This window comes from Garra rufa, chromosome 24, assembly GCF_049309525.1.
Source record: "Garra rufa chromosome 24, GarRuf1.0, whole genome shotgun sequence".
Lineage (NCBI taxonomy): Eukaryota > Metazoa > Chordata > Actinopteri > Cypriniformes > Cyprinidae > Garra > Garra rufa.
The window spans coordinates 32,849,569-32,872,766 of record NC_133384.1 but is presented as its reverse complement, the minus strand read 5'-3'; the positions used below and the strand labels follow the sequence as shown (position 1 = coordinate 32,872,766).

At 31.1% G+C, this 23,198-nt stretch overlaps 1 protein-coding gene across 1 annotated transcript in view; it reads right to left on the bottom strand.

The window, feature by feature from the left end:
* The window catches only part of LOC141300493 (gamma-1-syntrophin-like), a 53,326-nt gene extending 32,207 nt beyond the window's left edge, over positions 1–21,119 (bottom strand). Inside the window, exons 1-3 of the mRNA XM_073830782.1 lie at positions 20,964–21,119; positions 10,567–10,616; positions 2,362–2,496 (exon numbers count right to left, since the gene is read on the bottom strand). Of these exons, the coding sequence (XP_073686883.1) occupies positions 2,362–2,496; positions 10,567–10,593 (162 nt within the window). The 5' untranslated portion in view covers positions 10,594–10,616; positions 20,964–21,119. The remainder of the gene's footprint in view (positions 1–2,361; positions 2,497–10,566; positions 10,617–20,963) is intronic.
* Between the last annotated feature and the right edge of the window lie 2,079 nt (positions 21,120–23,198).

The window sequence follows — 23,198 nt, the reverse complement described above, 5'->3', positions numbered from 1 at the left end:
ACTGTTAGCATCTATCTATCTATCTATCTATCTATCTATCTATCTATCTATCTATCTATCTATCTATCTATCTATCTATCTATCTATCTATCTATCTATATGTGACCCTGGAAGCCCAAAACCTTTTAAGTTGCACGGGTATATTTGTAGCAATAGTCAAAACTTTTCTTTTATGACAAAAATCATTAGGATATTAAGTAAAGATCATGTTCCATGAAGATATTTTGTACATTTTCTACTGTAAATATATATAAAAAAAATTTTTTAGTAATATGCATTGCTAAGAACTTCATTTGGACAACTTTAAAGACGCTTTTCTAAATATTTAAGGTTTTATGCACCCTTCAGATTTCAGATTTTCAAATAGTTGTTTCTCAGCCAAATATTGTCCTATCCTAACAAACCATACATCAATATTTATTCAGCTTTCAGCTGATGTATAAATCTCAATTTTAAAAAAATTACCCTTATGACTGGTTTTGTTGTCCAGGGTCATATATACAAACACACTACAAGTCAAACGTTATTGAACAGTAAGTAACATTTTGAAATATTTTTACTATTTAAAATAACTGTTTTCTATTTGAATATATTTTTAAATCTAATTTACTCCTGTGATTTCAATGCTGAATTTTTAGGATCATTACACCAATCACATGATTCCTTCAGAAACCATTCAAAAACAAGCCAACATCACAAATTGTGCTCAGATTTGCCAAAATACACTACCAGTTAAGTTTTTTTTCTAATTGTTTTTAAAAAAGAAGTCTCTTGTGCTCACCAAGCCTGCATTTATTTGATCCAAAGTACAGTGAAAACAGTAAAAATGTGAAATATTTTTACTATTTAAAAAACTGTTTTCTATTTGAATACATTTCAAAATCTAATTTATTCCTGTGATTTCAAAGCTGAATTTTCATCATCATTACACCACTCACATAATCCTTCAGAAACCATTCTAATATTCTGATTTGCTGCTCAAAAAACATTTATTTTTATTATTATTAATATTATGTTGAAAACAGCTAAGTAGAATTTTTTAAGGTTTCTTTGATGAATAGAAAGTTCATAAAAACAGCATTTATCTGAAATAGAAATCTTTTGTAACATCATAAATGCCTTTATCATTACTTTTGATCAATTTTTCACTATATATATATATATATATATATATATATATATATATATATATATATATATATAATCTTTATAAGATCTTTGGATCTTTCTATTCATCAGTATCCTAAAAAACTGTACTTAACTGTTTTAAATATTAATAATAATAAAAAAAATGTTCCTTGAACAATTTCTGAAGGATCATCTGGAGTAATGATGCTTACATTTTAGCTTTGAAATCACAGGAATAAATTACATTTTTAAATATATTAATGTAGAAAACAGTTATTTTAAATAGTAAACAACATATTTAAATTTTTTACTGCTTTTGCTGTACTTTGGATCAAATAAATGCAGGCTTGTTGAGCAGAAGAGACTTCTTCAAAAAAGTTTAAAATCTGTTCAAAAACTTTTGACTGGTAGTGTATATATTCTTTGAAATCTAAAATGAATAATTATAATAATTATTATTTATTACTTCTAATAATAAGCAAGAATGCATCTTGCACAATAAGACTAAAAAATGTTAATAGGGTAAATTTTGCTTTCATGTTGATATGAATTGTACTTAATAAGATAACATTTTAATGAAAATTGAGTCTATTTATGTCTTCATATGTGACCTTGGACCACAAAACCAGTCACAAGGGTCAATTTTTTAAATTTAATTTTTTTGAATTTTAATTTTTTTTTAAATGAATAAGCTTTCCACTGATGTCTAGTTTGTTAGGATAGAACAATATTTGGCTGAGATACAACTATTTGAAAATCTGGAATCTGAGGGTGCAAAAAAATCAAAATATTGAGAAAATCCCCTTTAAAGTGATTTTGATAAAGTTCTGATATATTTACAGTAGGAAATGCACAAAATCTTCATAGAAGATGATCTTTACTTAATATCCTAATGATTTTTGGCATAAAAGTCGATAGTTTTAACCCATAGAATGTATTTTTGGCTATTGCTACAAATATACCTGTGCTACTTAAGGGTCACATATTCTTAAAAACTCACTTATGTAGTAGTCAAGGGATTTAGCCATTTTAAAATGCTTTTTTTGACCTGAATAAAAGATAACATTAAGAACATGTTGAAGGTTCCTGACTAAACATTTTCTTCCAATATATAAGATGCAGTCCCTGACATGTAAACAACAACAGGACGTGTTGAACAGCTGTTTCACGTCACAGCTTTGTATTTTCCAGGACTGGCTCAATCTGTTTTCTAATAAGAACTGCTGAACTCACACTCGAGTAGAACGGTTCTCCAGACACACAGATGACGTCTTGCTCTTGAATGGTGAGAATATCTTTGGCCAGGTGCAAGCGGATATTGAAAGGCTCCTCGCTACCATCTTGAAGCAAATAAATCCCAGTCTTTGTCTGAAACAGCCAAAGTCACACAAACATCTGTAATTCTCACTTGACAGCATCAAGTTAATTAGCCGTGAAACTGATCGCACGATAAATAGCGAGGGCTTGTGTTTGCGAGTCACGTTTGCCTGGCAGAGCTGCGACTGAAAACTCAAAAGACACTGCAGAATATCAGGGAGAAAAATGATTGCGAGGCCATCTGGAGTTGGTTATTCATTTGTGGAAGATGTTTTGCCTCTCCTCTCATCCAAGTGGCTTCATCAGCTATCTGATGGTGGATTAAACATCTTCACACCACCACAATGTCATAATGACTGATGAAGCTTTTTGAATATGTGTCAAAATGTCTCCAACAAATGGATAATGAAGTCCAGATGCTCTTGAATACATTGCAACTTGACAGACTGCCTGTCAGAGGCTTAAATGCGGCTTATCGGCTCCATATTTATTCAGTATTTACCACGGGGCCTTTACTTCTGTAGATAAATGTTTGAGAAAAATTACATACGAGTCATGTAGCTATAAGGCACTGCGAGCACTTTAACTGCCTCGCAAGATGTAATTTTGAGCAATGAAACGTTCTTGCCCTACAGTAATCATTTAAAGTACAGTAGATAGGGCGAACTTAAATGGCAGCGCTTTAAACAGTTTTTAAATAACACTTCATTAATGGGAGTTTCTTCAAGTATTTCTGCTTTCTGCTTTCGGCCCTGTGGACTTGAAGATAATAATCACTTTTAAAACACTTTTCGCACGGTCATTGGTTTAGTGTCTGATTTAGTGTTTAATGTTTAACAGAGCATATACTCTAAATGCAATAGAAGAGAATTCAATCCTCTTTTAAAAGTTATGAATATTTTCACAATTATGTTTAATATTTTCAGCAACTTTGGCATAATTAAATGACCTATGTCTCATTGTTTTAAAATTAAAACCATAAAAAAAAAACATTTTTATTACTTGAAATCATAATAAAATATAATTGATAATAAAATATAAAATCCTTTCCATTTTAATTTAGTTTAACTTGATGTACTAAAATAACTACAACTAAAGTATAAAAATGAAAACTATTCAAACTAAAAATTATTAAAAAAAATACAACACAATTGTTAAACCTTTAACTGAAATTTAAATGAAAACCAAAAATATAAAAATAAAAACTGATTGAAAATATGAATAAAAATATAATATCTAAATTATACTAAAAAACACTCATCTCCTTTCATAGTTGGTATTTTATTTATCCTAAATCCTAAAACATTAAACTTAAACTTTTTTTAAACTTAAAAAACCTTTACAGACAAAAAATATTAAAAAAAAAATACTACAATTACAAAAATATATAACAAAATTGCCAAAACTTTAACTAAAATTAAACTAACAATATAAAAATAAAAACTGATTGAATATATTAACAAAAATATAATATCTAAATGATACTTAAATAGCACTGTCTCCTTTCATAGCTAGTATTTTATGTATCCTAAATAATAATAATTTAAAATAAATAATAAAAACGTAAAAAAAAATTCAGACAAATAATTATTTTAAAAAACACTAAATTAAAAAAAAAATTACTAACACTTTAACTAAAACTAAAATTAAAACTAAAAAATATAAAAATAAAAACTGATTGAAAATATGAATAAAAATATACCATCTAAATGATGCTAAACACTGGTCTCCTTTCATAGCTAGTATTTTATGTATCTTAAATGCAAGTGAAAAAAATATTTTCACACTTTCTGCGTAATTGAAAAAGTGATATCTATGTAGCTTGATTTTTTTTAGTTTTCTTCATACATCCTGCTTCACAGTTCAAACTTGCTCATATTAATAAAATTAATAATTTATCTTGTCATCCAAGATGTTCATGTCTTTCTTTCTTCAGTCGATAACAAATTGTGTTTTTTGAGGCAAACATTTCAGGATTTCTCTCCATATAGTGGACTTCAAAGGTAAGTTTGAACTTCCAAAATGCAGTTTAAATGCAACTTCAAAGGGCTCTAAACGATCCCAGCCGAGGAAGAAGGGAAGAAGGTTGACAATTTATATACCTTTTAACCTCAAATGCTCGTCTTGTCTAGCTCTGCGTGAACTCTGTGCATTCCGGTACAAGACAGTTAGGGTACGTCAACAAACTCCCATCTCATTTTCTTGTCCAACTTTACCCTTCTTCCTCGGCTGGGATCATTTAGAGCCCTTTAAAGCTGCATTAAACTGCATTTTGTAAGTTCAAACCCGCGGACACCATAGAAGTCCACTATATGGAACATTCCAGAAATGTTTTCCTCAAAAAACAAAATTTCTTTACGACTGAAGAAAGAAAGACATGAGCATCTTGGATGACAAGGGGGTAAGTAAATTATCTGTAAATTTTTGTTCTGGAAGTGAACTTCTCTTTTAACACCTGGGTTCCTTTTAAGTAAGGGATAATGTACAGGCAGCCGGTAGTTATCGCAGAAATAAGCCCCGACAGTGTGATCACACTGAAGGGCCTTATTTCGTGATAACTACAGGCTGCCTGTACATTATCCCGCTTATTACACGGCTACTTGCCACATAAGGAAAAAAAAAACTGGACATGAATATGAATTTGACATCTTTTATTGGCATATTTGTTTTAAATTAACATTTTTATCCTTCCGCGGAGCGATATAGTACCACGTGACTAACATTCAAACTATGTACGTTAGTAAGACAATTTAAATAGATTAATGTCGAAATTTTCGATTGTTAATTGTGGTTTTCCAGTGTTTGTCACAAGATGGCGCCAAACGGTAATCTTTGTTGGCACGGAGGGATTTTAAACATACAAGTAGTACCGGCTATGCGTTATTACTTTGGAGCGGTGATTATTTGAAAAGAACGAACCTGCAAATGTCTCAACTGACCAATCAGAATCAAGCATTCCAAAGAGCAGTGTAATAACATCTTGATAAAATTTGAATAATTACAATTATTAATTAATATATACAATTATTAATAAATATTTTGTTTGTTTGCTAGTTGGTCTATTAGAGCTATTTTAGCCTTCATAAAATGGTCTATAATCCTCATAAATTCAGAAGAAACTTACAGTGAAACTTACAGTGAAAAGAGACTGCATCCCTAGACAGTTTATTCAAGAATTGTTGTCAATACATATTTAATAATTTCACACTGAATTTTTTTTTTTTTGCCAGCATCATGCTGCTTTCATTATTATTTCATTAAAGCTTTCTACTTTGAAATGTTGCATAAAACTGACTCTCTGTATATTTTGGCCTTCCTGCCAGTCAGCACTGTAAAAAAAAATTATATATATATATATAAATAAAATAAACTTCTCAGGGCCCAGTTGTGTTGTAAGACTGGTTTCTATGATGACCAAATTGGTTGGTAAGCAGTTGCTCGTAAAACAGGAAGAGACCTGCATTTTTTGTCGAGTCTGGTATCTGCATCATTGCGCTTTCTTGCAAAGTCAGTCAAATACTTTGTACCAGGATGAAATTTATTCCATAACTTCAGTTGCTAGGACACATGCTTGATTCTGTTGCCATGGGAATCAAGTGTCAGCCATTTTTAGTGTACCCTTGAGATTTTCAGTCAAAACATGCTCAGACATAAGACTATGGCCATTCCAGAAGTGAAATTCCTGTACTTAGTCTAGGAAGATTGCATTAATTCACACAATTGATTCTCATATTGATTCTCTGAAAAACCCTACCAGATTCTTTAATAACATAATAACAGTTTTTATGAAAAAAAGCAATTTTTTCTGACCACGGCATGTTTAAAAAGCACAGCCGTGTTTGTAAATAAACAGAAATACTTCTGTCTATATACACAAGACTTATCTTCCTCTGAGCACTCATTAATCTTCCACACATAAGCGCTCTTCTGTGTCCCGGTTTCTGAGCCCGAAACCTATTAAATTTGTGCTCTCTGCATTCGTAGTAGCCTTGTATCCTGTCCCAAACTGCATTAATATAATGCAGGACCCATCGAATGTCTTGAATTTTAACAAATTGGGAAGAACATCCAGATTAGCAGGCGATCAATATTCCTCAGTAGGCGATAGACGCTCATATATGGGATATAAAGTACAGTCAGATGATCGTTATTACAAAATAAATCCTGACAGGGTGATCAAGACTACTAAATAAATAAATGCACAGAGTTAATATTGATTTGAGTTTCTATTGTTTTGTAATCTTGCCTTTATATGATTTTAAAGCCTTCACATTGTACAAAACAATCAAACGAATGCTGCAGTAATATTTACAGTATTATTGAAGGGGACATCGGGTGATCATTTTCTACAAGTTAGTATGCTATAAATACTGTGTTGTTACCTGAGTGATCCACAGCTGTGTTTTTTTGGTTTAGTGATAGTTGTTCATGAGTCCCTTGTTTGTCCTGAACAGTTAAACTGCATGCCTTGTTTTAGAAAACTCCTTCAGGTCCCACAAATTCTTTGGTTTTCCAGCATTTTTTTAGTTTTTTAACCCTTTCCAATAATGACTGTATCATTTTGAGATCCATCTTTTCAAACTGAGTACAACTGAGGGACTCATATGCAACTATTACAGAAGGTTCAAACACTCTCTGATGCTTCAGAAGGAAAAATCATGCATTAAGAGAAAACTTTTGAATTTGAAGATCAGGGTAAATTTAACTTATTTTGTTTTCTGAGGAACTTGTACAGTAAGTACTTTCTGTAGCTTCTGAAGGGCAGTACTAAATGAAAAAAATATTATATTTAGGCAAAACGTGAAAACACATCCTCATACTGTTCAAAATTTTTCACCCCCAGCTCTTAATGCATCGTTTTTTTTCTTCTAAAGCATCAGCAATGTTTGAACCTTCTGCAATAGTTGCATATGAGTACCTCAGTTGTCCTCAGTGTGAAAAGATGGATCTCAAAATCATACAGTCATTGTTGGAAAGGATTCAAATACACAAAAGTGCTGAAAAACCAAAGAATTTGTGGGACCTGACGGATTTTTCTAAAAACAGCAGGCAGTTTAACTGTTCAGAAAAAAACAAAGGAAGACATGAATTATCACTAAACAAAAAACACAGCTGTGGATCATTCAGGTAACAACAGAGTATTAAGTATCAAGTGTATGTAAACTTTTGAATGCGGCCATTTTAATAAATTCAACTAATTTTGTTCAAATTCATTTAGTATGATTCCTCTTATTTTGGTAAAATAATTAACATTTTGCAGATTCATCAAGGTGTATGTAAACTTTTGACTTCGACTGTATATGCAAACACCATATAATAGTAAATTTTGCATCCGATGTCCCCTTTAATAATCAAGTCGTCTGAGGTCATTTTCACTGTAATCCATAACTGAGATGCAAGATGTCGCCAGCTGCGTTTCTAGAAACAAAACTGTGAGTTTGCAGTGTTGAGATAAACCGGGTCCTCTCTCAAAATCAGAAATAGTTCACCAAAAAATGAAAATGTGCTGAAAATGTACTCACCCTCAGGGTTTATGAAGCAAAAAGATTCATGTTGTAATAAACAAATCCATCATTATGACATTTTTAACATCAAACTGTTGCTTCCAGCTAAAATACAACTCCTCTATCCATAATATTGCTTTCTCCAGTGAATCAGGAGAGAAATATGCACTGATCAAGCACTGTTTACAAGCAAAAACTGTTCTAATCAAATAAGTGGGTGGATTTTGATGTGAGAGGACAAAAGAGGATGGACTTTTTCACTGGAGGAAGCATTATTATGGATTATGGATTATGGATTATGGATTATTGGCAAAAAGCACTGGTTCAACGGTAAAATATCTTAATGACTGGGTTTGTTTTTTACAAACACACAGCTTTTGACTTCACAAGATGTCAACTGATGGACTGGAGTTGTGTGGATTACTTGTGGATTATTGTGATGTTTTTATCAGCTGTTTATACTCTCATTCTGACGGCACCCATTCACTGCAGAGCATCCATTGCTGAGCAAGTGATGTAATGCTACGTTTCTCCAAATCTAATGAAGAAACAAACTCATCTACTGTACATCTTGGATGGCCTGAGGGTGAATACATTTTCAGCAGATTTTCATTTTTGTGTGAACTGTTCCTTTAAAAGTTATACTAGTACACACAAACGGCATTAAAGCGGCTCTTAAAGCGACAGATGCTATTGAAACATGCTGCCGATTGACATTAAATAGACAGTTCACCCAAAAATGTTGTCACTCACATGTTGTCCCAAATCTCTATTAATTTTTTTTCTTGTGCTGACACACATTTTGAAGAATATAGATAACAATAGCTGGTCCCCACTTTGAAAGTGGGAAAAAAAAAATAATAAAATACTATGGAAGTAACTGGGAACCAGCAACTGTTTGGTTACCCACATTATTCAAAATAAGTTATGTTCAACATGTTTTACGTTAAAACAGAAAGAAAAATCACTCACTGCTCTTGACTGACGAACTTTATGAATATAGTGTATATAGTATTTTATTTTTACATTTGTTAATTCAATTTCTTGAATGCTACTGATAAACACATCTACTGTACCTGGAAATTAAAGCACTGTTTGTGGGTTTATGTGTATTTGTAACATGTACACTATCTTTGCTCTTATTTTTTAATAACAAGGATAAAATAATGACAAAGATTTGTTATCTTCACCCACTTTGGCCTAAATATTTGCCATTCTTTTTGTCTATTTTGTAACCTTGTAAGGTTTTGGTTTTAAGGGGAGACACTGCAGGCAAAAACGTTGTTTTTTCATGCACCTATCAAGTTTTTGGTTTTTCATAAAGTGTTTTTTAGACTAGTGGAAAGAAAACATCCAAAAAACACTTTTAAGTGTTTCTTTCATAGCAATTTATCTATTTGCGTCAATAGATTTCAATTACAATGCATATTTTTAAAGGCCGTTTTCTCAAAATGAGTTTTTTTCTTCTACGCTGAGCCATAAATATCTCCACTTCAGTAGCACTTACATACACCAAACTTTACATTTTTATTCCTGTCTATATTCTGAAGGTTTTTACAAAGGGATTTGTTCATATATGATTTCCTTGATTTCATACAACATTTTATTCCCCCCCCAAAAATGGTTAAAAAAAATGTTTTTTTCTGAATCCCCAAAATCCCCTCTGTAAAAACATTTGACTCTAACATGTCAAAAAAATGAATCAAGAATTTTGAAACTGATTTCATCCAGTGTTTAGATTTTTGTACTAGAAATTTATGCAAATTAGTGCATATTTCATTAAATAATGGCTCATTTGCATATTTAAACCTAACATTTTAGAAAACTTGTAATGCAAAAAATGTTTGCAATTATCAAAGTAATCAATCAACTGGGTAAGTAAGATGATAACTACAAGTAAATTTTTTTACCCTATTCACCTGCAGTGTCTCGCCGTGAAAAAAAAAGTGAATCGTGACATTTCGGAAAAAAAAAATGGTGATAAGATATTTTTGCCATATCGCCCATCCCCCACCCATTAAACTGTTACTAATACTAACAATTATAAGGGTGAGCAAATATCTGACCACTGGAAGGTGCTGTTGACCAATCAAAATCAAGAGCCGTCTAATAGATATGTACATCAAAACATAAAACAGCATAAAGATTGTGCATAATGACGGCAAAGGACACTTAAAATACCCAAATATTGATTATTCAGTCAATAATTAATCCATATCTTCACAGAGTTTAATTCATTTTGTTATAGCTAGATGGTACATGGCTTTCATTTTCTATGACAGATTCGAATCCTTACATTAAGTCCTTGAAAATTAAAAGCATTCTGGAGAATGAAACTGTAAATCTGTTGGCTGTTTAAATAACTCTATCCTAGTCTGCAGACAGGGGAATTAAAGCAATCGTTTTTGACCTAACATCTTTGTTCCCCAGTGGAAAGTCAACAAATCCATTTATTTGATCGATGTGCTCCTGCCTCGCTCCACGACTTCAGCATTTATTTGGATAGAGTTTTTGTTCAACAAACATGCTAAAATAGATCTGTTACAAGTAGTATTGGAACCCTACTTTATCTACTTTACTTTAGTGTTTCAACAGCGGGATATAAAGTGATGCTTACCTCTTCATTTGAAGTCTTGAAATCCATGTGCTAAGGTCAGAGAAACAACCCTTGGAGAGCATAAAAAACACAACCAATCGTGTAATTAGGACATGTTGCATTAGAAAAACGAAACCATATTGACCTCCAATGATAAATGCTGTTTGCAATAACACTGCATATGTTGCAAAGCAAAGGAAAATTCATTATAGATAAATGAAAATGCGTTCGAAATTAATCTCTACTTAGTGCGGGAGAAACACACAACTTTGCCTTGCATGAAAGCGCACTTAGATGTGCAGAAATTTAATCAAAACTCTTCACAGCATATTTGTTTTGACAAATAACGGCAGCATCTGGACGTGTAGAGCTGAAGAGGAGGATGCACTTTGATATTCGGAGTAAAAAGCTTCTTCGAAAACTCCTAAAAGTGTTTTATTTTGTCACTCTTTTGCTAACATGTGGATGGCAGAGCAGATTAACCAACCGGAAAGCAATAACCACTTCTGAATACGAATGCAAATGTGGCATTTCAAGTAGCTCGGAGGCCTACTAAATAATTCAGTGAGAGATATTGTCAAACAATATATCAGCCTATTTGGGACGGTCTCTGAACATGTACCGCAATTTCTGGTTTGCTGTACAGGGTTTGCTTGAATGCTTCATTGTGCAATGAGAATACGGCATTCAAATAAACCCTGTGGTCAGGGCTGGTGCTAATGTTATTTAACCAACAAGTGATAATAATATCTTTGTTGTGAAGATGTAAGATGAATGTCAAATTCAAAATTATTGAATCATAATAATAATCTGGTGGCGTCTGCTCAGTGACTAAATGTAAATATGACACTAATGGACACAGATGGACGAATCGTCCAAAAACAGATTATAAAAATATATATATTTTAATTCATTTTAGGAAATATGAAACATGACTCAGGCATGCTGTTTGTGATATTCGCCCAGCAAGATTTTCTGGTACACAATGATACTTATTTGCACAGGATGAATAAATCACTGGAGGCATTATTCCAGTGCTGCTTTATAAACGTCTTAATAATTCATATTGCAAAAGGAATCACACAGCAGTGGCTGACCACAGCGCTCCTGTCGTTTAGCATTAAAATGTGGCTTGTGTACTGGAAGTACTAGTGAGTGCTAGGATTAAATCCGTCCTGAAGATTGTCTCACAGAGGAATCACTTCTGCCGTTTCATCTCCCGGAGTAGCTCAAATTAAAATCACAACCGGCGGAGCACATTTAATCAGAACAATCGCATAATTTGCACAGTCTGAAACCACTCAGCGGAGCAAATATGCAGGGATTACAGCTCTGTCTGGCAGTTTTCTGTGGAAGCTTGTTTCTGCCAATGTATTTAAGACTTTTTATTTCACAATTCTGACTTTTTCTTCTCAGAATTCTAAGAATACATCTTTCATTTCTTCATTTTTTTTTCTGCCACATAATAAAAGATATAAAAGGTAATTAAGTTTCTTACAATTCTGGATTTTGTGGATGTTTCTGGATGTTTACATCTCACAATTCCAACTTTCGTTATCAAATTGCAAGTTTTTATCTTGCATTTTAAATCTTGCAATTGCATTTTTTGTTTTCACCAAATAACAACATAAAAAAGGTGTCTGCTTTTTATCTCAGTTAGGACTATTCTTTATATCCTGCAATTCTGAGTTTATACCTTGCCATTCTGACTTGCTTTCTCTAAATTCTGAGTTTATATCTCGTAATTGTGTTTGTTTGTTTCCGCCACCTAATAAAAAATTAAAAAGGTATTTAATTGCAACTTTTTATCTCACAATTATGACTTTATTCCTGCAGTTGCAAGTTTATATCTTGCAATTCCAACTTTTCCAACAGAACTGCAAGTTTTTATCTCAAAAATGTATTTTAGAGTTTAAATCTTGCAATTGCATTTTTTTGTTTTCACAAAATAACAACATAAAAACTGCTTTTTATTTCACAGTTATGAATTTTATTCTCACAATAGCAAGTTTATACCTTGTCATTCTGACTTTTCTTCTTAGAATCACAAATGCATTTTTTTGTTTCACCACGGAGTAAAAATTAATAAAGATAATTGTGACTTTTCATCTCACAATTCTGACTTTTTTCCCTTGTGATTACAAATTGATATTTTTTACAATTATGCATGTTACAAATTACGCTTTTATCCCGTTTTATGTCACAATTCTGAGCTTCAATCTGAGTTTACTTCTCACAATTCTGTTGTGTTTGTTTCTGCCACGGGATGAAAAAATTTAAATGTAATTAAGACTTTTTTTTCACAATTTTGACTTTTTCTTCTCAGAATTCTGATAATGCATCTTTCATTTATTCAGTTTTTTTCTGCCACATAATAAAAAATAAAAAAGGTAATTAACTTTTAATCTCACAATTCTGGACTTTGTGGATGTTTCTGGATAATTACATCTCGCAATTCCAACTTTTCTCATCAGAACTGCAAGTTTTTATCTTGCAGTTTAAATCTTGGAATTGCATTTTTTTGTTTTCACCAAACAACAACATAAAAAAGGTGTCTGCTTTTTATCTCACAGTTAGGACTTTTATTCTTTATATCCTGCAATTCTGAGTTTATACCTTGCAATTCTGACTTATTTTGTCAGAATTCTAAGTTTATATCTCGTAATTGCATTTCTTTATTTCCGCCACTTAATTAAAAATTAAAAAGGTATTTGCAACTTTTTATCTCACAATTATGACTTTATATCTAGTTTATAGTTTATATCTTGCAATTCCAACTTTTCCAACAGAACTGCAAGTTATCTCAAAAAATTGTGTTTGTTTTCACAAAATAACAACATAAAAACTGCTTATTTTCTCACAGTTATGACTTTTATTCTTGCAATATCAAGTTTATACCTTGCAATTGTGACTCTTCTCAGAATCACAAATGCATTTTTTGTTCCACCACAGAGTAAAAAATAAACAATTCTGACATTTTATTCTCAAAATTCTGAGAATACATCTTGCAATTATTCAGTTTTTTCTACCACATAATAAAAAAATAAAAAAAGATAATTAACTTTTTATCTTACAATTCTTGATTTTGTGGATGTGTACATCTCGCAATTCCAACTTTTCTTATCAGAACTGCAAGGTTTTATCTTGCAGTTTTAATCTTGCAATTGCATTTTTTTGTTTTCTCCAAATAACAATATAAAAAAGGTTACTGCTTTTTATCTCAGTTATGACTTTTGTTCTCACAATAGTATAAAGTTTATACTTTGCCATTCTGACTTTTCTTCTCAGAATCACAAATGCTTTTTTTTGTTCCACTACGGAATAAAAAATATATTAAAAAAAAAAAATATTTTCCCAGAACTCTAAGCTTATATTTCAAATTTGCATTTTTTTGTTTCTGTCACATAATAATAAAAAATGTTTTATCTCACAATTATGACCTTTATTCTCACATTTGCAAGTTTATATCTTGCAATTCCGTCTTTTCTTCTCAGAATTAATATATACCATAATTCTCATTTTCTCAGGGTTTTTTACCTCCCAATTACAAATGTACATCTCACAATTCTGACATTTTTAATAAAAATTGCAAGTTTATATCACACAATTCTGAGATTATACCAATGTTGATGAGTTAATATCTCATATTCAATTTTTTAAGATTTTTTTTTCCTCACACTTTTCACAATTCTTATTTTTTCCCTCAGAATTCTTAGTTTATATCTCAGAAATCGGACTTCTTTTCTTCTGAATTTATATTTTGCATTTGCATTTTTTTGTTTCCGCCACATAATAAAAAAATTCACAATTCTGACCTGTTTTCTCAGAATTGCATCACACAAATGCAAGTAAAAAAGTCAGAATTGTGAGATAAAATGTTGCTATTATCTCTATTTTTATCTCAGGGCAGAAACGAGCTCCAATCGCACTTCTGATTTTATATCTCACAATTCTTATTTTCTTAGAATTCTGAGTTTATATCTTGCAATTCCTTGAAAAAGGGTAACTGTGACTTTTCATCTTACAATTCTCTTTTTTTTCAGAATTTTGAGTTTGTATCGTGCAATTTTGAGTTTATATCTTACAAATCTCAGAATTGCATTTTTATATCAAACAAATGCAAGCGAAAAAGTCAGAATTCTGAGATAAAATGTTGCAATTACCTCTATTTTTATCTCAGGGCAGAAACAAGCTCCCATGGTTTTCACAATGTTTTCCAAACGCAAGGACAACCCGACTATTTTTCCCCACTTTAATCAGCATGTTTTTGCTCTAAGTGTGCTTGAATGCTAAAATGTTGGAGCATTTCACCACAAGTGGCATGTGCCATAAGATACCTTCATAAGCGAGATATATTGGCGAGCCCTTGGATTCCAAATCCCCTATTATATATCAAAAATTGACAAAAAGCCGCCTCAGTGATGAACCTTGTCCTCACATGGAGTGCACTTAAGAGGAAATAGCAATCTGAGGCTCATAACGGAGAGGATATGTGTCTCCAAAGCAGCAACAGTGAGTACCTCTTGAGTGCCATCTGTCAAAATGAGCTACATGGCCCTTTAAAACCTCTGAGCCAGAGGAGACGTCGCAGATCGCTCAGAATTTCCACCACGGATCGATTCCAGCTAAGAAAGTCCTGGCAGAATACACAAGGCCTTCAGACAGCGGCTTTATGAATAATTCATCGGCGTGGCAAGAACGAGTGTTCCCTAATAAACATCTCTATGAGGTCTACAGGTCTTTCCACTAGCGTGCCATCTGCAGCTTCCTTCATACGGGCCGAGAAAAGCCAATAAGTTTAACGTGTGGCTAATGGAATCACTCTCATTGTCATCTATCAGAGATCCAGCAAGGAATAAATGCAGAAGGCCGCTCAATAGTTTATTATAATGTAGAACATTTTAAAAATATTCATTGTGTTTTTATTGATTCGATGAAGCTCTCATAGAGGCCTAAGGCAGTGACTAAAGCACTTTTTGGCTATAGAATCTAATAAACTAACATAACGTGTCACAAACAATGACGAAAGACACAGTATAAGATAAAACATTATGCTAGCGGAGGAAATTAGTTTAAACACAAATGTGAAACTTTTAAAGCCTAACAATGTCACAAAACATGTTTAAGTCATTTTTCGCCTCAAAAAAATGGTAGGATATTTTGCTTTGTGACCTAAATTGGCAGACATTTTTTAATAGTAATTCTTATTTTTTTATTCATTCAATTTGTTAAGAATAGTTTAATGGAATTTAAAAAAAAATTTTTTTAAGGCAGTCACTAAGGCACTTTTTTGCTATAGAATCTAACAAACCACCATAACATGTCACAAACAATGACAAAAAGACATAGTATAAGATAAAACATTATGCTAGCAGAGAAAATTTGTTTTAAAATTAGTTTTTACACAAATATGAAACTTTTAGCTCACTAATAAAGCCTTAACGATGTCACAAAACATGTTTAAGTCATTTTTCACATTAAAAAAATGTAAGATATTTTGTTTTGTGACATTATAAAGCACATTTCTACTTAAACTGAATGATTTACTGGAATGTAGAAATTATTAAAATATAAAAAAAAACATTCTGTTACATTTTTATTAATTCAGTGAAGCCTTAATCTGCATTCATAGTGGCCAAAGGAAGTCTCTGAGGTACTTTTTGGCTAAAGAATCTAATAAACCAACATAACATGTCATAAACAATAACAAAATACATTGTATAAGATAAAACATTATGCTGGTGGAGACAGTTTTAAAAATTAGTTTCTACACAAATATGAAACTTTTAACGCACTAATAAAGCCATAACTGTCGCAAAAAAATGTGATTTTTCAATCAAATATGTTTTGGATATTTTGTTTTGCAATGTTATAAAGCACATTTCTCCCTAAATTCACATTACCATAATGCATAAATATATTTACTTAGATTTTTTTTTGTAATTCTTATTATTTTTCATGGTGAATCTCATTATATTATTAAAGTGGATGATTTAAATCATTTGTAATCATTTACTTTGTTAAGAATGGTTTATTGGAATGCAGTGTGTACAGTATATATATATATATATATATATATATATATATATATATATATATATATATATACATACATTAACTTTAACCCTAAATATTTATATTTTTTAATGTCAATTCTCATTAGTTTATTAAAGTGGATGATTTCATTCATTTTTAATCATTTACTTTGTTAAGAATAGTTTATTAGAATGCAGACTTTGTATTTGTTTTTAATTATACATTTAAATTAATTTAATTAGCTTTTATAATGACCTAATGTCATCACTAAAGCACTTTTTAGCAACAGAAACTAATAAAAAACATAAACAATGATAAAAAAAACTAATATAAAACTAGATACAAAAAGCTTGCTTTAAAAATGACACAAATAAAAAACTTTCAGCACCCTAATGAAGTCATTACAATGTCACAAAACATGTTTAAGTAATTTTTCACCATAAAAAAATGTAGGATATTTTACTTTTAACATTATGAAGCACATTTAACCCTAAATGCATAAATACATTTTAATTTCATTTATTTTGTAATTCTTACAATTTTTTTTAATGGTGATTCTCATTAGGTTATTAAAGTGGATGATTTCATTCATTTTTAATCATTTACTTCGTTAAGCATAGTTTATTATAATGTAGAATTTGTATTCTTTTCTTAATTATACATTTTAATTACTTTAATTAGCTTTTATAGCTTTATCACTAAAGCACTTTTCAGCAATAAAAACAAATAAAAAAATCACAAACTGATAAAAAACGAACATACAATTAGATACAAAAAGCTCACTTTAAAAATGACACAAATAAAAAACTTTTAGCACCCTAATGAAGTCAACAATGCCACAAAAAATTAGGATATTTTGCAATGTGACATTATGAACCACATAAATTCTCATATCAGTCTTTTAAATGAATTTATTTTGTAATTCTTATAATGGTGAATCTCATTAGGTTAATAAAGTGGATGATTTAATTCATTTTCAATCATTAACTTTGTTAAGAATAGTTTATTAGAATGTAGAAGTTGTATTATTTTTTTAATTATACATTTTAATTACTTTAATTAGCTTTTATAGAGGCCTAAGGCCATCACTAAAGCACTTTTCAGCGATAAAAACTAATAAAAAACATCACAAACAATGATAAAAAAACTAACATTAAATTAGATACAAAAAGCTCGCTTTAAAAATGAGACAAATAAAAAACTTTTAGTACCCTAATGAAGTCGACAATGTCACAAAAATTTGGATATTTTGCAATGTGACATTATGAAGCATATAAATTGTCATATCAGACTTAAATTACTTTATTTTGTAATTCTTATTGTTTTTAATACATTTGTATTACTCTAACCAAATTTAAATTAAAATAAAACACATTTTCTCACATTACAATAACAAGAATGGGAACCTATGCCTAACTGTGATGAAAATAATGTCAAATATAATGCAAATATAATTCAATATTTTTTTCTACAACCCTAACTACTTACTTTTTGTATTTTATAAACTATTACCATGTATCATTGCTATAGAACTGCTTTAATAAACACAACACCATGCGCAACACAGCTAAAAATCAATACCAAGGTCATTGGTATACATTCAGAGCTCATTAAATCGCATTTGCCGTGGCTCGCCACCAAAAATAGAAATGTAGTTGCGTGTTCTTCACCGTGACTACATAATTTACTATCTGTTGTTTCTATGCTTTGCTTTCTCTCAGTATCATGCCTGGCATTCAGCTCATACAGTTTCACACTGACTCACTCGCTTTGCCGTTCTGTGAAAATGAGATGTGATTTGCATGTTAACAGGCCAGTGCAGTATGGCATTTTTTTTTTTTATCCGCAACATTATTTTAATACAGGCACCTCATCGGTGGGGCGTCTCGCAACAATTTCTCGAGCCTTCTGGGAGATGTCGCTAACAACTCCTGACGTTTTCTGCATTGCAATGTACAACAGCGTTCCTCTCAGCAGCAGTACAAGAAATAGAGCCTAATAACATGACAGCAAATTTAATTTGGCTTAGATGTTCTTCAAAATTTGAAAATCATTCTAGTTTGTCTGTGAAACACCAAAGGAGATGCTCTTTTCCACTGCTCTTTTCCACCCAACGAACAGTTATAGTGAATATAGTGTATAAATCCTTGTAAAAGAGATTTGACTATCTCAATGGGACATCACCTGGTAAAATAAAGGATAAATAAAAATAAATGCAACTAACGTTATGATCTTTCAAAGTTAGGATAATAATATTAACATTTACTCCTCTTCGAGTCATTTCTTCCTGTTGTGAAACATTAAATAAGATGTTTAACAGAATGTTATGGTACATTATAAATGGTTTAAAACCATATGAAACCTTTTTCTTTGTGAAATGTAAGTTATTAATTGAAAATATTAAAATCATCTAATCATACAAAAACAGAAATTCATAGGTCTTCACAGCAACCCGTCAAAATAAATGTTTGTTTCAACTTGAAGAAATTGTGACAGAGATATATTACTAAATGTAATGATAGTAATAATTAGGGATGTAACGATATCAAAAACTCATGATACAATAATATCTCAAAATAAAGTCCATGATGCAATATTTATTGTGATATTTTTAAAAGAGACAAAAAAACTATGTTTTTTTTAACATAGTTGCGATGGTCTGGTTTCAAATGGTGGGAAATGCAAATAAATGCAACTAAGATTATAATCTTGCAAGGTTAGGATAATAACATTTACTCTCCTTTGAGTCATTTCTTCCTGTTGTGAAACATTAAAAAAGATGTTTAACAGAATGTTATGGTATATTATAAGTGGTTTAAAACCATATGAAACCCTCACTTTGTGAAATATAAGTTATTCATTAAAAATATTGATAGAATAACCATTGCTTGATAGCTGTGGTAACTATTGACCTTCATTGTATAGTAAAGAGCAACAAAAAATTCTCCTGTGAACTCGTTTTGTGCTACATGGAAGAAAGCTATTGGAACTATTTTTATTTTTTAGGTGAACTTATCTCACATAAATCATCAAATCATACAAAAACAGAAATTCAAAGGTCTTCACAGCAACCCGTCAAAATAAAAGTTTGGTTTAACTTGAAGAAATTGTGACAGAAATAAATTACTAAAGATAGTAATAATTAGGGATGTAATGATATCAAAAACTCACGATACAAAAATATCTCAAAATGAAGTCCACAATGCAATATTTATTGTGAGATTAAAAAAAGACAAATAAAGACTTTGAAAAAAGAAAAATTTTGTATATTTTAAAAAATGTACATCAAGCTGTTTTTCAGCAGTTTTTTTTTTACGCAGTTGCGATGGCCTGGTTTCAAATGGTGGGAAATAAATGCAACTAACATTATAATCTTGCAAGGTTAGGATAATAACGTCAAAATAAAAGTTTGGTTTAACTTGAAGAAATTGTGACAGAAATTATATTACTAAATTTAATATATTAAATTTAGTATAATAAATATATTACTATATTACTAAATGTAATGATAGTAATAATTAGGGATGTAATGATATCAAAAACTCACGATACAATAATATCTCAATGTGAAGTCCACAATGTAATAATTATTTTTATATTTTAAAAAAAAGACAAATGAAGGCTTGGAAAAAAGAAAATTTTGTATATTTTAAAGTGTATGCTAAGCGGTTTTTCAGCTGTTTTTTAACATAGTTGCATTGGTCTGAGAGTCACTTTAAGCACATTTTACATTTTCTTGTGATAAAAACAATCATCAAATTATACACAAACAGAAACTCAAAGGTCTTCACAGCAAAATAAAATTTTGGTTTAACTTGAAGAAATTGTGACAGAAATATATTACTAAATGTAATGATACTAATAATTAGGGATGTAATGATATCAAAAACTCCAATACAATATAATACAATACAATACAATAATATCTTTTTAATAAATTTAATAATATAAATTCCATGATGCAATATTTATTGTGACATTTTAAAAAAAGACAAATAAAGACGTGGAAAAAAATAAACTTTTGTTATTAGAGCCTAATAACATGACAGCTAAGATGTTCTTAAAGGAACAGTTCCTTCAAAATTCAAAATCTAGTTTGTCTGTGAAACACCAAAGAAGATGCTGACGCTGCTCTTTTCCATCCAAGGAACGGTTATAGTGGCTGTCAAGCTTCAATAAAGACGAAAAAGTGCCATAAAAATCCCATAAAGAGCACTCAAAACTTGGAAGAACGAAAGTCGTGCCCGTTTGGACTGATACAAGGGTGAGTAAACGATGACAGAACGTTCTTTTTTTGGTGAACTATTCCTTTAAGATCACCTACTCAGCAAATGAGTCCATTTGTCAAGCTCTAGCTAGAGGCCTGGGTATTTTCAGCTTACCTCCAGGGAAAGATCTTCAGCACAGCACAGCATGGAGGTCAAGCCATGGGGAAGGAGGCAGGGGAGTCTTTGCAGATGCTGGTTAAGGGCTGATGTTTTTCTTTTCTTCCTTTCTTGATTCCAGTACACGGTTTTGGCCCTTAGGCCCAGCCAGAGTCCTACAGCTGCTGGAGTAAAACGAGGAATTACTAAGGTACAACGATTTGATTAGCAAGGTTGATCTAGATTTATTCTTTAATATATTTCTGCTCTTTTTGGCCTCCAAACTTGAATTAGCATGCAGGCAGCGTGCTGAGCCTTCACCGTTTGCGCGGTAAAAGCTTTTCTAAAAAGTCGTTTCTTTAATTTCATCTCCTGCTGCTGCAGAGTGTCATTTTTTAAATGTCCCACCATGAACGTTGCACTTTTAAGATGGTAAAAACTGTAGAAAAAAAATCAAGACCCAGACATTCTGTTTTATTCAAAGTCATCCGTCAAGCTGTTTTTCAGCTTTTTTTTTTTTACTTAGTTGCTTTGGTCTGGTTTCAAATGGTGGGAAATGCAAATAAATGCACCTAACATTATAATCTTGCAAGGTTAGGATAATAATATTAACATTTGCTCTCCTTCGAGTCATTTCTTTCTGTTGTGAAACATTAAATAAGATGTTTAGCGGAATGTTATGGTATATTATAAGTGGTTTAAAGCCATATTTCCCTTTGTGAAATGTAAGTTATTCACTGAAAATACGGATAGAATAACCATTGCTTAATAGCTGTGGTAACTCTTCACCTTCATTGTATAGTAAAGAGCAACTCAAAAATTCTCCTGTGAATAACTCCTTTTGTGCTACATGGAAGAAAGCTACTGAAACGGTTTCAAAAGAATAAATTATGGTGGAAGTTTCATTTTTTAGGTGAACTATTTCACGATTTTTTGTTCTTTTTAGCCTTATTTTTTTGGCACACATTGATCCAGTTAGCATGGATTGATAACAGTAAGATTTAAATTATTAATATAAATCTAAACAATATATTCATATCAGTCTCAACACAATATTGTTATTTTAATGCTGATTGACATTATAATAATACTGCTTTATACTTATATAATACAAATACTACAAAGAAACTAACATTAACATACAAATAAATCATGAAATCATTTCACAATGTGGAAAACATAGATGAAATCATGGAATCCAATCATAAAAACATGTGGTTTCATTTACGACAGTACTTGCTGTGTTTTCAGCCTCTGTTGCCTCAATATAAGAGTACATGAACACATAAACAATCTCTAGAACTGCTGTGAGAGTCACTTCATGAGAATTTTACCAGTTCTTGTGACAAAAACTATCATCATATCATATTCAAACAGAAACTCAAAGGTCTTCACAGCAACCTGTCATAATAAAAGTATGGTTTAACTTGAAGAAATTGTGACAGAAATATATTACTTTATGTAATGATACTAATAATGAGGGATGTAACAATATTAAAATCTCACAATACGATAATATCTCAACATGAATCCACAATACAATATTTTGCAACAATTTTGTAATATTTAAAAAAAATGCAGACTTATATGGATATTTTAACATCAAGCTGTTTTTCAGATGTAGTTGTTGGTCTGGTTTCAAATGGTGGGAAATGCAAGTAAATGCAACTAATGTTATACTCTCCTTCGAGTCATTTCTTTCTGTTGTGAAACATTAAATAAGAAGTTTAAATGAATGTTATGGTATATTATAAGTGGTTTAAAGCCATATGAAAATTTCCCTTTGTGATAGAATTATTGATAGAATAACCATTGCTTGATAGCTGTGGTAACTATTCACCTTCATTGTATAGTAAAGAGCAACTCCAAAATTCTCCTGTGAATAACTCCTTTTGTGCTACGTGAAAGAAAGCTATTGAAACGGTTTCAAAAGAATAAATTATGGTGAAAGTTTCATTTTTTAGGTGAACTGTTTCACTTAAAGAGAGAGAAATGCCTATTTTTGTTCTTTTCAAATCCTTTGCATTAAATCAAATATTTTGGCACACATTCATCCAGCTAGTATGTTTTTTTTTTTTACAGCACATAGTAAAGCCCCTGACGCTCGTTGTGTTTTCAGCCTCTGTCGCCTAGAAATATGAGTACATTAACACATAAACTATCTCTAGAATTGTCTGAGAGTCACCTCAAGCGCATTTCACAGTTTCTTCAAATCATACACAAACAGAAACTCAAAGTTTGATTTAATTGTGA